Source organism: Passer montanus, unplaced genomic scaffold, assembly GCF_014805655.1.
Source record: "Passer montanus isolate IOZ18808 unplaced genomic scaffold, ASM1480565v1 scaffold14, whole genome shotgun sequence".
In the NCBI taxonomy this organism is placed as follows: domain Eukaryota; kingdom Metazoa; phylum Chordata; class Aves; order Passeriformes; family Passeridae; genus Passer; species Passer montanus.
In genome coordinates, this window is record NW_024360941.1 from 9,263,669 (window position 1) to 9,280,220 (window position 16,552).

The 16,552-nt window shown below is 39.1% G+C and overlaps 1 protein-coding gene and 1 long non-coding RNA gene across 2 annotated transcripts; one reads left to right on the forward strand and one right to left on the reverse strand.

The window, feature by feature from the left end:
* Positions 1-2,949: 2,949 nt before the first annotated feature.
* Positions 2,950-6,696, reverse strand: LOC120497989. The gene is made up of 3 exons (XR_005626606.1): positions 6,569-6,696; positions 5,389-5,437; positions 2,950-3,884 (listed from the first exon to the last, which is right to left on the reverse strand). It is a non-coding gene; the product is annotated as an uncharacterized LOC120497989 (long non-coding RNA).
* On the forward strand, positions 6,367-16,336 carry SPCS3 (signal peptidase complex subunit 3). Its single transcript, XM_039700211.1, has 5 exons — positions 6,367-6,643; positions 9,062-9,135; positions 11,646-11,722; positions 13,159-13,274; positions 13,706-16,336. The coding sequence occupies exons 1-5, from the start codon at positions 6,501-6,503 to the stop codon at positions 13,836-13,838; spliced, it is 543 nt and encodes a 180-aa protein (XP_039556145.1). The 5' UTR covers positions 6,367-6,500; the 3' UTR covers positions 13,839-16,336.
* The last annotated feature ends 216 nt before the right edge of the window (positions 16,337-16,552 follow it).

The window sequence follows — 16,552 nt, forward strand, 5'->3', positions numbered from 1 at the left end:
GTTGTGTTGCCAGTTACAACAGACACAACACTGTAAACCAAAGAAATGAAAGGCTCATATCTCCTTTTTGCAGATTTCTTCCTGAATGCCATGTCTATGCAGGATCTACACAAACCATACAACGTCAAATTTGTTGAAATCGGAACTGCATTCCGATTTCTGCAGTTCTTATAATCCCGGCTAATAGCCTGATAACCCAACTAAAGACTTGAACCAAAAGTCTGTTTCAAAATGCAATGCAATGACATCTTTAATGGCACAAGAGGGACAAATGAGTGTCTTAAAACACTTCTTATAGTTGAGCTCTGGCTTTTGACACCCATTTTACTTAACAGTTACATATTTAGACACCTTTTGCCTTCTCTAATAATGAAGCACAACAGCTCCTTTAGAAGAGCTTTAATGCACACAAATTTACAAAGGTTTTGTTACATACATACTTTCTCTCTGTATTTTCGTGTAGCGCACTACTTCCATCAGTTCTTGAACTGCTCTAGAAAGTTCAAATTTATGCCTTTCGGTGGTACAGTGGTACTTGTGTCCTCCAGTGTATTAAAATCGTTGGTCTGACACAGTTTAGGCTCTATACAAATCGAGTTATTTGAGTACATAAATGATGCAACCTTTCATTTCTAACATCATTAAAAGATTGTTTTTTCTACTAACCCTTAATGAGTTCAAAATACTTTAACTGAGGTGCTTTGCCTTTTCTAGTAGTTGGAAATACTACTCCTATCTTAGAAAATAATTCTAGCGTACAGACTTGTATGTCTGGATTTCCAGAGAATGGAATTACTGGTCAGGGATTAAATATCAATCAGTATCTCTGCACATAACAGACATTCTCCATATAACATGTATTTAAAAGCATCAGAAGTAACTCAGCTACTTAAATGATTAAGAAATTCTAGTTTTCTACTTTCTCAGTTCTTGAAAAAATAACACAGTAATGTCAAATCTGTACCCCTTTGTTATGCACCACTGGATAGCTGCTTCTCCTAATGGGGACAGATTCCCCTTCAGCTGCAAGTCTGGTATCAGCCAATTCTGCTGGACAGTAATGTCAAATCTGTACTCCTTTGTTATGCGCCACTGGATAGCTGCTTGTCGTGCAGCTGCAAGTCTGGTATCAGCCAATTCTGCTGTCACATTATCACATGAACATGCTTGATCTGCTTAACCAGTCCATCTACTCACGACAGCAAAGTTCTACCCAGAAGGGAAGTAGGTATGACCAACAAGCTTACAAGTAAATTCAATCTGAGTTTTGCTAGAAACATAGTAAGTTTATTTACAGTATTTGTTGCAGTCCTCTTTGGATATCTAACATAACTCAACTATTAAGAGTATTAAAGAAGATTCCAAAATAAGTCATGTGTGTACTTAGAGACATTACTAAACCCAGAAACGTGTCAGACAGCAGGCACACACAGCCTGCTGACAGACGAACTCCAGCAAATCTTGCCCCCCAGAAGTTTAAAAAGTTACCACCTCCAGCTGCCCATTCCATTCCTCAGCTAAAGCTTCCTGACCCTCTCTCTCCCTTGCTGGAAATCAACAGGAAGGAATGTGTACTGGTACACACCTCAGTTCCAAATCCAGCAATTTCATGTAAGTTAAAACCAACCTTGTTAGACTTTACACCGAAAAAACCACTCACGCCCATCCCCTACAACCCATTCTGCAAAAAAGGCAAATGATCCCCTAGAAAAAGTCACAGCAAACTATGAGGGGAGAGTAATGTCAAAATGCACGTACTCACTGTCTCCTCATAAGGATACTCAGGCATAATCTTTGATTTGGCTTTATGTACTGATACAAGTGTATCAATCAATCTTGGGAAGAACCTCCTCATTTTGCTCTTCTTTCCCTTTGTATAGTTCCTTTCTGGGGCCAAGCAATTTCTTTCATTGCCAAGCATTTTACAGAACAGACTCCCTCCGCGGCAACTAACTCAACCTCTTCCTTAGAATTGTGGTACCACAGGACCAATGCTTTTGGTATTTCAACTAGCTTGACAAGCTAACTTTCCTATTTCTCTAGTAAGCAGTGCAACCACCTTATTAATCTAAATTCATGTAACTAAACAAGGTATTTTTGCAGTTTTTATAGTTAATCTTTTATTCAACTAACAGCAAAAATAGCACAGGTTCTTATTAAATAGATGCCTCTAAATAAAAACAATACTTGAGCTGTGAATCTTTTGTCATCAATTTGAATTCCTTTCAAAACTGTTAATTTTATTCTATGTTACAGGATTTCTGTAAACTTTTCCTTAACCATTTAATTTTTTTCTTAAAAAAATAATTTTTGTTTCTAAAAACAGTGAAATCATCCATTTATTTTTATTCCCTCTTTCTTCATATTTTGTCACATTTTCTTCTTGAATAAGTCAAAGTAGTTAAGTGGTTTAATTTTTCTTCTTTCTACGTAAAGTATATTTTGGTGCTTAAGAATGTTGTTAATAAAAGCAAATTACACAGACAATAGTAGGGATGAGAGTTAAAAGTTTATTCTGCAAGCTTATGTCATTATAAGCTGACTCCCATGGCTAGTGCTCATAACAGAAAGGCTTTCTCCATCCACTAAAATTGGTATCGGCTAAATGATATCACCATGACAGAGCTAGTAAAACATCTTTTTCTTTAAGCTGAGGCATGACAAGTCTCTGCTTGGTGCTTTTATGAGAGACATAAAAATACCTTGTGATGAAGACTTGCAACTGGCTGAGTGAATGAGGTTAAAACCCGGGTGAGGTGGAGCGGTAGCACTCGGGTTTCTAGTCCAGAATGGAAAGCACAGTGAAGTGAGAAAGGTTAAGCTAAATCAGTAATGTTTGAATGAATTTACCTAACATGGCTTCATAGGCCATGAAATAAGCAAACCTCACAGGAGCCAAAAATTAATGGTGTTAGGCTCCAAAACATATTGACTTTGGAGCCAAGAATATTTGGTTCTCTCTGTGATGCAGCTTTTATTTTGCCATATTATTATGCCATTAAATGAGACAATGTTGTAGAAGATCAACTTCATTCTGAAATCAGACATTAAAAATTCCCTGAGATTTTCGTGCTGAAGGATTCACAATAATACTACAAAGACAAGTGAAAATTTCTTCTTGCTTATCTTCTTATTCTGCATACTGTGTAGATCCAAAGTTTAAAAAATGGAGGTGAGGAGAGCACTAGAATCAAATGCAGTCCAAAAAGCCTCTTCTCTTAGTCACAGCCTTTCCACACCAGCTGTAAAAATGAGCCATCCAGAAGAGGTGTTAACTGAAAGGGGGCTGTTGCAAGAGACAGCTGATCATGGCCACATTTATTTTAATCTTTATCTTCCTACCCAGAGCTGCCTAAGAGGCTGCGTCCTGCTACAGTCTCTTAAAGAATTAACATTTCAACAATTAATAAAGGACTAATACAAGAAATTATTTAGAGATTTATGGCAAAAAAAAATCAGAACATACATACATGTCCCTAGATCAAAAAAGGTCCTCATCTACCTAGGTGCAAAGATGCCACAGGCACCTAAACTTTCCCCTGTAAAATTAGTCAGAAACTTAGCCCCAAGAAGGCTAAAGGGGCTGGGCTGAAGTTAACACCTCCCTTTCACCTGAAATTCACAACATACACCCCAAAGGTTCCATCTATGTGTTCCATGTTAGAACCAATATGACTTCAGTGGGAGAACTAAGAACTCATAGCAATCTCTGTTGATGGTCAGTGTCAACACTTGCTGTTTTGTTTACAGATGATGAAAGGAATCGCTCCGTAACTTGAACATCAGAGTAGAAATATGTCAACCAAAGAAAGCAAGCTACTCTCTCTCAAAAGACTACTTATCATCAGCTGCTGACAAGGATCAATCCTGTTGAAGTGCCGGCACTATAAAAAAAGAACACATGTTTAATAGATCAAAGAGTGCACAAAAACTCATTTTCAAAGTCAGATAATTTTAGAGTGAGGACTGGAGAAGGATGGCAAATTCTACATTTCAGATCTGCTGCCAATTCTACCTCTGCATTTTTTTCAACGAGTTTGTAATGAAAAACATGACATTTCTTGAAGTAATAGCCAGCCTGAACACTGACATGCCTCGTGCTCTGCTGGTCTGAGCTTAAGGATGCTGCTTGAGTGGTAATAAATACCATTCCACTGCATCTTGGAAATGGTCTCCCAAACTTTTCTGCTTCCCCGAGCTCCTTCAAATTTGTTTCCCTAATTATAATATTTGCTCAATTCCCAGTAACATAACTTATTTAGCTGTCAGCAACTTTTGACATTAACATTATGTCACCATTCTTCAAGAAATATCATATTTTATATCTTTCAAAGAACAATCTAGAACTTACAAGCAAATAGCTATTGTGAATAATTATCTCCCCTTCTTCTTCCACAACTGCCTTATTTCAAGATATTTTCCTATTTTGATTTTGCAAGATGTCAGTCATTAAAAAGTTATAGGTTTCTTTATTCTGAAACAGTAATAGATCAGTCCTTGAATAAATTACACCATCTGTCTTCCCCTGTTTACTATGCTTTTAAGTGACATTTATTTAAAGTTTCTACTAAAATAAATCCAAACCTCCACAAGCAATAGCCATATTTTTTTCACTGCCTTAAAAACACATTAATTTGGATATGCCTTTTGATTTTGGTCTTTTGCAGGTACCTAAACACTGGTTTGAAAAATTCACTAATTTATTATATTAAGTTCTGCCCAAGGGCCATTTTTTTAAATTAAATTGTTGTTTAGTATGAAAAACTCTAAATAGCAACTACATAAACTAGAAGCAAGAACAAAGGTGATTAAGCCTTTTTCTGTGATACAAGAAAAAAAATGGTGTACACATTTGAATTATCCTTTTAAAGTAGCAAACATTTTATAACTTCTGAAATGAAGCTTACAGTAAGCTATGAAGAAGCTGTAACTTCTGTAATGAAGCTACAGTAAAATGCTTCTAAGTCTTCAAATATTTTGGGGGAAGTACCCACTTTTCAGTAAAAATAATCCAAGGGCTCAGTAACAAGTTCCAGATCATAAATCATGACAATAATTAATATTTTGAATAGCATAAAACAATAACAAGCCAACAAAAGTCTTCACACAAGAAGCTCTCTGTACTGCTGAAACTCTTATGAAATATCACAAAGGCCAAGAATTAGGAAATGCAAACCAGAAAAGAGCGTACCCTCTTTGGGCCTGTGACCGATTTCAACATGGTAAATGCACAGGCACACAGAAACCAACTGCACATGGAACACAGGGTCCCAAAGGAATGTCTCCTCAGGTACCTTCACACCCCGCAGGCTAAACAGACATGTGCTGCAGGTACTCAGTCTGGGGGAAAACAAAAAGACTTGATCTTTTTCCTTTTCTACTTCCTACCTTTATCTGCAAAGATTTTTCTCCCCTGATTCACAGACCTGGCTCCTGGCTACAGGGAGGAAAAGAAAGAGCACCCTCATCACAGGTATTCCAGGATGGCCTGGCAGCGCCCACCTCCTCCTCCCCGTCCCTTCAGTCACCATCAGGCCCTCCACCCTTTCACACTCCCGCATCCCAGCTCCTGTGTCCGCAGCACTGGAACCGCAGGGCTGCGAACAGGAAACTAAACAAACCCGAATCACTGCTGACGCCTGCTGGCAGCCCCGAGAAATCCCCGCCGGTGGGTTCTGGTATCGTTAATACCCAGGAATACAGCGTTAATATACAGGAATACTTCCTTCACAAAAAGATCGGCCCCAAAGCACTGCAAAAGCTCTCATTCCCCTGGGTGCTCACACGGATAATGCTGCAGGTCCGGGAAGCAGGAATGGGCACACAGGAGGAGTCAGGAATCGCTCACTACATAAACTGTTCTTTGCTGGTACCAATTTAAAATGAAATTTCAACCAAATCGGTGGAGTAAGGTGAAAGGCTGCCTCACCCTGCCAAAAGTGTGAGATCACTACACCAAAGAAAAAGATTCCAAGAACAAGCCCAGCTACTAAAGGAAATTTCTAGGCAAGAACATTGACATACTGAGTACGTGTGTACCAAAGTGGAAATGAACAGGAGCACCCGACAGGAAACAAAGGAGGGAACGACAAATCACAGTTCCAGTGAAAGCAAGATACAGACATCAAGCGAAAATACAAGCCTCCGCCTAAAACTTATTTGCGCTTTACTACACGGAATGCAGAATCTCCCCTGTGCGAGGCAGTGCCCTGGAAGCACAGGGGGCGGTGGCAGGCAGCGAACCCACAGCGCCCAGGCAGCCCCAGCCCCGCCGCCATGTTACGCCCGGGCGCGGTGTCGGCCCCGCCCATCTCCTGGCGGAACGGGGCGGAGCTGCTAAGGGGGCGTGACCTCCGAGAGCCCGCCCAGTCGGAGCGAGGCCACGCCCCCCGCGGCGGTCGCGCGCGCCCCCCTCGCCCGCCGCCGCCCGCTTCCTGCCGCGTCCGCGCGCCCGCCCCGCCCGAGCAGCGGCCGCAGCCCCGGCCGGGCCCAGCGGGGAGATGAACACCGTGCTGTCCCGGGCCAACTCGCTCTTCGCCTTCTCGCTGAGCGTGATGGCGGCGCTCACCTTCGGCTGCTTCATCACCACCGCCTTCAAGGAGCGCAGCGTGCCCGTCCGCATCGCCGTCTCCCGGGTCACGCTGTGAGTGCGGCGGCGAGAGGGGAGGGAGCGGCGGGGCCGGGCGGCAGCCGCTGCCCGCTGGGGAGGCGCAGGGCTCGGGAGCTGAGGGGAAGGGCCGGGGCGGGTGAGGGGACTCCGGCGGGCGGGCGGCCCCGGGCTGGTCGCGCGGCGCTCGGGGCTCGGCCTCCTGCGCTCCGGGCCCGCCAATGGGGGAGCCCCACGACGGCGCGGCCGGGCGGGAGCCGGGGCGGCGCTCGGGAGCGGCCCGGCCGCCTCGGCCCCGCGGCGGAGCGGCCGCTCACGGCGGAGTCCAGCCAGCTGAGGAGGGACAGGGACCTATGAACACTTATCCGATCGTAGTACCTGTTCCTTTTAATTAGTTCTCTTTGGTTTCTCTGTTGATAACCTAGCATACTTTTTGTCCTATGGCAGCAAAGTGATTGGGACGGCTTCCCTGCGAAGTGCACCAGGTGTAGGACACAATACCGCATCAAAACGTGTTGCCTACACAGATAAAACGTGCTAATGCAAGCTTGTGCTGGGGGACCTTTTTTTCCCCAATTTTGGTGTTGTTTCGGGGTGGGTTTTTTTCTCTGAAAGGAGACTTCCTCACAAAGAACTTCCGTTTAGTTAAGTATGTGTGATGTGGAGGGCAGTAGCTTCACAAGCATTTCAGCAGCTGTTACAGCCACCTTTGAGTGGAGGTCTTTGCTCCCGTTTTTGCCACGTGGTTCTTTACCTGAGCGCCACTGGGGAATCTGGCTCATAGGACATTTAACTGAGTTCCTTTATCTCAGCTCATGTTTTTTGTTAGGTTGGTTTTGGCTCAGATTAGGGAGCTAAAGCAGCACACTTTTGCAAGTGTTTAGTGCCAGGTTGGATGTATCTCTGCACAACTTGGTCTAGTGAAAAGTGTCCCTGTCCATGTTAGGGAGGTTGGAACTTGATGATCTTTAAGGACCCTTCCAACCCAGGCTGTTCTGTGATTTGGTGATGCTTCTTTGCAGCTTAGGAACCACCCCAAGGTAAGTGTCACCAGTGGAAGCCAAATAGCAGGACTTGAAAGGAGACATGAATGCAAACAAAGGGACTGCCATCACCTTTCAGACTGGTTTAATACCACAGGAAAAAAACAAAAAACCTGTATTCTTGCTACACTGAGAATTGCAAAAACACGAACTTGACATAAAAGCATGTGTTTGAGTGTTACAGTGAGCTCAGCATATACAGGGCAGCGTACTAATGCATGATTTGGGTTGTGTACTGCCAGTCCCTTCTGTGATGCACAGATCTGGTGTTGCTGGGAGATGCTATACCTAATCTGCTTCTCTTGGATGTCTGAGAAGTTCTGGAGACCCCAAGCTTAAGGCCTGCTACTCCATCTGACTCACAGTGTTTAAGAAGTGAAGTCAAGTGCTTGATAAGGCTTACTACTTAAAAATATACTGCTTTTTGCAGAGATGGAAATTTATACCAAGGCTTAAATTGTGAAGATTTGGTGGTGTTTTTCTTAACTACTATTTCCAAAAGTGTTTTCTTCTCTTTTGAACTTTTTTTTATTATTATTTGCGATCACTAAACCTGGTTTTAATGAAATAATATTTTTATTAACTAATTTCCAAACTGGAAAAAATATAACTATAAAGTTCATAATTCATAAAAGAATTTATTCAGTGAGGAGTTGAGGTTCGTAGTTGATTGCCAAGCTAATTGCTTGTGGTATTCCTCATGGTTGATGGTAAGTTTGGTAAACTGATAAGCTTTATGAATACATATGGAAATATCTGCTGTGTGTCTGTTATTTTCCAGTTGCTCTTTCCATTGTGGTTTAGTGTGGCAACATGATGTACTTTTCCAAATGTGGGTTTATAATAAAGCCTTCCAAAATGATACCGTTTTCCAGAATGTCGAGGAAAATAACTGTTTTCTTCATGCTATTATTTAAATATCCCACAGGAATAAATCTTGAAACTTGTGTGAACTGTTCATATAAACTGATGTATTGGAATGGTAGGAGCACAATAGGCTTTGTTTTTTCAAGGACAGTTGAGAAATGATATTGAACGTGGTTACCAGCAGACTTCTGTGCTGATGGTGTCCCAATCAGTTTTGCATATATGGCGATGCTAAAACATATTTTACTAAAATGAAATGTAGTTCAGCTTAGATACTGATTTTCGTTAACAGGAAAAAGCCAATAGGCTATTTAAATGTGTTAGACACTGTGGTGGCAAGGTCTGACATTTAAAACTGGGACACCATAATTTCTGGAAGGTAGGTGTTAGTTTGTAATGTTGATTGCGTTTTAGCCAAAAGTATATAACGCAAAATACAGAAAATGGATGAGGGAAATATCTAATAAAACCTATAATTTATGTAGCATGTAAAATATAAATAATGAGAAAGGATAATCTTGTGTTGTGTTTTGTTTTCTCTTAGAAAAAATGTAGAAGATTTCACTGGGCCTAGAGAAAGAAGTGATCTGGGATTCGTCACATTTGATATTACTGCAGATATCCTTAATGAAAAAATGGTTTGCAAACATTTTGGTTTAAGAACACTTTGATGCTATTTTTGTTACTTTATAATCTTCAGATATTCAGGACTTGGGGAAAACAAAAAATTTGTCTAAAAATAAAAATTTAAAGCAGCTAAAAATAGTATTTTGCATAGCTGTGGCAGTAAAATAGAACTTAAACCAGCTGTTTGGTCTCTGGTAGATGACAAGTTGTTTAATGCTTGTTTTTAAAATCAAGCTCTGTTGTTAAGTGCACTGTATCTAATAATGGGGAGTGCAGTTTAACATCTAGACATTGTTACTTTTGAGTGAAGTTTGTATCAGTGGTTTGTGGAGTGAATTAATGGTAGGGTTTATCTAGCATATTGTTTTGAATGTCATACCTAAGTTAGGAACTGCACCTTTCAAACTCACTTTGTTGTGAGGCTTTCTAAGTCCTGACTGTATAACAGTTGCATAGAAGTACATGTCTTCTTCTAAAAACAAAAAAGGCATTGTAATCCTTTACTTGCTTAGATGTTAAAGACTCTAATCTTTAGTATTGAATAGTATGAAATTCACTGGGAAACATATGGTTTACTAAAAAATGTATCACATTGTTTCTTGGCCTCTTTCTCACTTGCAGTTTTTCTTTCGTATCTCTTTGCTTCCCTGTCAGTCTGGATTTAGGCTCTTGAAAGAGTTTTTCTGCAGAAGTCAGTACCAAATAATAGGTGGCATGTTCAGGTGATTACACTAAACCATATTTTGCAGCTGGTCTGAGAATCCTGGGATTTTTCCCTGTCTGCTGGTTTTTGTCACTGTCAGGCAAGACACTGATTACCTCTGTGTTTTGGTTTCGCCCTTTTGAAGAACACTGCATTGTGTGAGCAGCCCACACAAAATACAACTCTTTATACAAATGCTGGACAAACAGGCTAATCACACTTTTGCAGGTCTGTTTGCACAGGAATAAGAGGATTTTTTTATCAAGTGGAATCAGGAGAGGTAAGCTCCTGAGTTTTACCTCTGAAATGCTTATACATATTAAAATCAGAGATTGAAATTCTAAAGTACATGCACAGACCTGTACACATTGTGTATAGAGAGAAGCAGAGCAAGGCAGGACAGCACCTCTACAAGAAATGTTCTTATACAAGGATTAGTCTGCAATATGTGGGCATAAAGATTCCATGTTTGAATGACTTCTACTAGTAACAGCCTTTTTTTTTTTTTAATGATTCTGGCTGAATCTCTCATGCCTGGCATAAATAAAGTTTGCAATATTTAAAGCTGTAAAGTGTAGTAGGGGTTTTTGGTTTTGTTCAACATTTGTGAAGACGTACAGGTACATGGACTGTCATATCTACCAGAAAGAAGTTGTTAGTCCTGGGAGAAGCTAAATAAAATAGCAGTTAGAAAAAGGAACTAGGCAAGGGAAAGGGGAGCATATAGTTTTCACAATCTCCTTTCAGTTTATTTAATTAATTGTTAACTTTTGCAAGTGATAAGAAATCCTGTCAAGGAGATCTTCAAAATCTTGTTTGATATTTTGAGTCAGATGACAAAAAATCTTCAAGTAAAATATCTCTACCTATTCCTGCAGTAACAGGACTTAAATATTTCTTTCTTTACTTTCTTGCCCTTTGAATTAGTAGCTTAAAAACATGTCTGTCTTGGGATGAATGGAAGATGGAAAAACAGATTTTGAGGCTGGTTAGGGAATGTATTTATTTTTTGAGATAATGGCAAATAGACTACAAAAGAGGATTACTAAATAAAAGATTACAGCTAACCTCGATTGTGAATTAAAAAGTGTTTTTCTTAGTAGTCACACGTTATTGTTAAATAAATAGACAACTATTTAGAATTCCATTATTAGAATAGCATTATTATACTGTATCAAATGGCAGTCATCAGGTCTTGAACTGCTGATCAAAAATCTGATCAGAGTTTTGTTGGAGTCTAATGAGCTTTATTTGTTGTCAGTAGAGAATTGAATTTGCTAATTTTGGGGTCTCCTTCAATAGGAAATATATCCCATATTCTAATTTCTCTAACATGGGCATTAAAGGCTCTTTGAATTCCCTACACTTCATCAATTTTGTATTTATATGTTGTTTAACATTACTCTATTTGGATACAAGGGTGCTCTGATATAAAAAATTGCTGTGAGGATATTTGTGGAAGAATTCTGTCATGACTTTTATGTTTAAGGTTTTATAATAGGTTGTCTAGCAGAGAATTCTGGTTACTAGCTTGCAGTGTCAAATACAGAACTCTTAAATTATTGGAGGAGAAATAGCTGCTAGATTTCATAAGGAGTAAAAAGCAATACCCACCTGAAAACCTGTCACTTTATTATGACTAAAACATGTTCAAACTGCTGGCAGTGCCCTGATTTATGAGTAAGATGAGTTATGTTGAAAGGTAAGAGCTCACTGTAATGATTATAGACTACTTGGATCTAGTAAAAATAAAACAAGGTTATGTAAGTACAGTATGTATTTTTCTTAACTTGCATACATCTGCAGAGTATATTTGATTGGAATGTTAAACAATTGTTTCTGTATTTGTCTGCAGAATATTCAACGAAAAACAATGTAAGTATTAAAAAGAGGTTTGAAGCAATTACCCATTTTAGTACTGCAGCTATTTTTAAACATTCTGTAGTTTTGCTGAGAAGAGTTGAGCATTTCCTACTGGCCTGTACTGGTTTTACTGGCCTTCATGATTATTTTCTTGACAGTTAAAGTGTAGGCTGGGAAGTTCACCTCCATAAAACCTAATTTGATATATGCCCAGTAGAATGGGAGAAAAATAACACATGCCTTGTGTTGCAGTATACTTAAAATAGTAACTGTAAATTAATTTCTTCACCTTTTCTGTCCATTTTACTTTTTTTTCTAAATTTCTGCAGTTGACTGCTGTTAGAAACAAGAGAGAATGGCTTCTGGGTTGGCCTGATGTGTGTGTTTTGTTCATAGATCACAGTTGACCCTACCAGTTACTGTAGCCCCATAATTCATTTGTTATCTTGTCATACTTCTCAAAATAATTTGCCTTGCTCCTTTAAATTGCTTGCTACTGAGCCTTCCCTTTGGGATAGCAGAAAACCCTTTTTACTGACCTGATAAAAACTATGTGGAGCAGTCTTTAAAAAAATTGCTTTCATGAAACACCATGCTGCCATGATACCACTGAATTCTAGTTAAAACTTCTGTGGTCACATTGCAAGGATATGGTGAAAGCTTTGCAGTTTTCTTAACTTTCTAGGAGTACAAAACTGTCCTTTCTTTTTCAACTTGTTTGTTTGTTTTTAAGTACCTTAGTTATATTAAACAAGATGGTGGATATGTATTTGTACTAGATTGTGCAGTGATATTATTGTATTGTTCCGTATTTTAGATTTTTCTTCAATGTAACTCGACACTTCTCACAAATATGGAGAAGTATTTTTCTAAATTGTTCTATAAATTACTAAACAAGACTGTTTAGCATCTACTTGAAAGAACTTTACACTTTAGAGTGTAAAATATTTACTCTGTAGAGTTTAAATTCTGGTAAGAACTTGGGATCTCACTTTTTCAACATTAAATTTTTTGGTGGGTTATGCTTGCAATTCAAATAGAGATTTCCATTAAAGTTGGAAAAATATTGACGACATAAGCAGAGTCATGAAAACTCAGTTTAAGTCCTTCATTTGAAACAAAGTCTTAATACTGCTTTAAAAGTGACTTACATTTGCAATTCAGAAAGAAACCCCTTTATGCTTTGTAATTCTTCTAAAGCATATGACTTCTTTTTAAATGTCTTTCTTGTGTTTTAAGATGTTCCTTATTATTTCCATTTATTCAATGCCACAGTTCACTGTGTAGTGGTATTACATTACCCCACTGTGAAGCGTTATTTTGTTAAATTAGTTATGGATTGCAAGCATGTACTTCGGGGGTTTTAGATGAATAGTGCAATGAAGATCCAGTGTCTGAATGTGTTCTGGTAAGATACCTTGCTGACTTAATTACAATTTATATTTTAGGCCCTAAATCAGGTGGTCCTTTGGGACAAGATCATGTTGAGAGGAGATAACCCAAGGCTGTCCTTAAAAGACATGAAGTCAAAGTACTTCTTCTTTGATGATGGAAATGGTCTCAAGTAAGTAAATATTTGTTTTATTACTGGTATTCATGGTATCTTGATTTCCTTACATACTTTGCGTTTAATATGTATGTTCGTTGATGTGGTATATTCCATCTGATACTGTGTCATCTCTATTGCATCTTTGATTGTTAGAAGATGGCCTTGGGGTACAAGATATCCTATGTATTCCATAGACTAGAAGATGCACTGCTATTATGAGCAACAGGCTTCTGGGTTTCTGCCTTCAGGCTGTGTAAAACTGGTTCTGTGATGCACTCAACTCCAAAGGAGTCAAGTAAAAAAAAGAGTGGGAAGTAACTTCCTAAAATTAAACAGCTTGTTGTTTCTGGACCAGATAAACAAGCCTAATGTATTTAATACTAGTAACTGTTAATTAAATCACTTAACTTGAGTATTTGTGCTGATAGTCTTTGTTGCTTTTGCAGGGGAAACAGGAATATCACCTTGACTCTCTCCTGGAATGTTGTACCAAATGCTGGCATTCTACCTCTTGTAACAGGATCAGGACATGTGTCTGTACCTTTCCCAGATACCTATGAAACAACAAAAAGTTATTAAATTATAGTACTGAATCATAAGCAAAATATTTTTATACTTGTATATTGTGGATACATTTTATTGCAGTTTCTTCTTGCATCCCATGCAACTTTTCACTGAATGGAGCTGAATTTCCTCAGGATAGTAGCATAGGAAAAGGAAATGAAAATTCAGGGTTTTTTTTTTTTTATAAAACATTGAAGCTGAAACTTAAGGGAAAGGTAAATTGCAGAGTAATGGTTTGGAGGGGGAAAACTGAGGAATTTTTTTTCCTGGCCATTTAAGTATAGATCTCCTTTTCTTTTAAATAAATATTTTTAAACCAGAAGATAGTCTTCCTGTGTTTGGGCTTTTTAAGTACTGTGTTTGTTACTTATTTTGTGTAGAACTCAAATATACCTTCTGGAGTTGGTTTCTGGAAGTGCCTGAAGGAAGTGGCTATTCTATTTTAGGGCATTTTTTTGAATCCATGTGCAGTATGTTACAGTAGGCTAAACTTGGTCCTTTCTAGGACTGTCAGCAGCTACTTGGAAAACTGGTAGTTCGTTATCTGTCAGTCAGCCTCAAATCTTGAGTGCCACTGATGTAGCCCACATTCAGTTCTGTATTACAAATCATTTTAATAACTGCTTGCAATGCAGCAAACTGGAAGAATAAAAAGAAACCTATTCAATAGGACTCTTATTTCTTTAAGCCTAAGACATAAGGCTAAGTCAGTAAGAAAAGTAAAAGCTTTAGGTAAAGAAAGGCTTTCTGAAATGGAATCTCTAGGTTTTTGCTGGGATGTGTTCATCAGGAAAAATAAACATTCTTGTTCCAGAAGGGGCTGAGACAACTGATATCAGAGAGGACCTTCCATAGCAAGGAATAGGGTAGATGTTGCCTAAATAGTCTGGGTAAACCTTTCCAAAACAGTGGATTTCCCCATGGCAAGATAGAGTAATTGAGGCAGATTTACTAGCTTGAGTGTCAGTGAGTCTACCTGCAGGGCTTGCTGAGTTGCATGAATAGGAAAGGTAGCAAGCAGTGTGCAGCAGCTTCAGGCAGCACCTCTGCAGAAAAAGTGGCCTCTCTGTGGCTGCACATCCCCCTTTGTGTGCTCCTTCCCTCAGCTTCAGCTGGGAGTGCTGTTGGGGCTGGGAGGAGGGAAGGAGCAGGGTACCAGGATCACCTCTAGGCCATAGGGATGACTTGCAGTGATCGACTGGTGCATTCAGGCCATCCAGGAGATACCCAGGAGGAGCACATGCCTTCCAGTGTCTCCCTCCTGGCACAATCCCTGATTTACATGTGTATCTAAAGACAAAGCATGAAAAGAGAATGCATTGCCAGGCAGGGAATGTTCTGGATGTCCTGGGGACTTGGAAAGAGAGGAAACTAAAACTCAGGTTTTAATATTGGAAATCAAAAAAAGTAATAGGAAAAATGATGAGAACTGCATTGTGAAAAACCTTACAAAATAATACATGCAAAAGACTGGAGCAGAGTATCCCATTTTGTTTTGAGTTCACCTAAGAGATGATTGATTTTGAGGGAACTGCCTTGCTTTTAAAAAGGGATCTTTAATATTTGTAAATTATCCCTAAGTGACTACTTAATAAATTTTTCATGTTGGTGTATTAATCAAAAAGGTCTTGAAAATAATTCCCAAAAGGTGCTTTGTCTGTACAAACAAAATTTTGTTTAAGTGCAAAAACTAAAAGGTCTTTTTGACATGAATGTTGTAGGAGAATTTGTCATTTGTATCCATCATATTTGCATGAATTTCAGTTCTCTGAACTTGTGCTGTTTTCCACAGAGTAGTATAATCAGCACATTGAAACACATACTATTTTTGCTGTGCTTTGATATCAGTTGTATGTATGGCTCTAAGAACTGTTACAGAGAACTTAAAACTGTCATAAAGAAGGAAAACGAAATATTTTTAGAGATAATTGGGCAAAGTTGTGGATTTGTTTTGCTAATTGCCGAATAAGTGGTTGATTTTTTCATAAATTATATTCTTGAATTGTTTACTGAAGCATTTCTTGTGGCTTGGCATTCAACCACTTCCCTGCATTCCTTTGGCAGTACTCTTCTAATGAATATAATGTCTGCCTATTAAAGAGAAGCTTTAACTACAAAGACAAGGATGCACTGTCAGAGAGCATCAGGGAGAAAGCTACTTTCTGTCCTACAATATGGTATATTCCTCCCAGCAGACAGTAGCAGAATTTCAAGACACAAACAGTAGCTTTCAGATGTGATGTTTGATGTTTTATTAGCTGTTCCCTGTGAAGAGAAATTGTGTTTGAGGTAAGCATTTTAGAGAGATGAAGAAGAAACCATCATGGGGTTCAAATTCTTGGAGAGAAGAATTTCTTTTTATCTTGAGGAAAAGGCCAGCATAGATGAGCACTTAATGCTGTAATAGCTTGGTTTCTGCTCCTGAGCCGCTAAGTGAGACAGGGTGTTGGTTCAGAGTTTAAGGAGGCAAATTCCTCAACTGATCTCTATAAAAAAAAAGTAAAAAGCCTTTCAAAAATTCAAATGGCTACTGTATTTTGTTGTGACAATTCTCAAATCACTTACAAAAAGAATATGCTTTTGTGGAAACTAATGGCATTTACTTCCTCTTGTCTCACACATCTCATGAGGTGCTAGTATTGCTGGCAGCTGATCTCTTAGCTGTGTTGCTTACTAAACATTGCTGGTTTATGGAGTAATACGTACAAACAAGGTACTCCCTCGCGTGT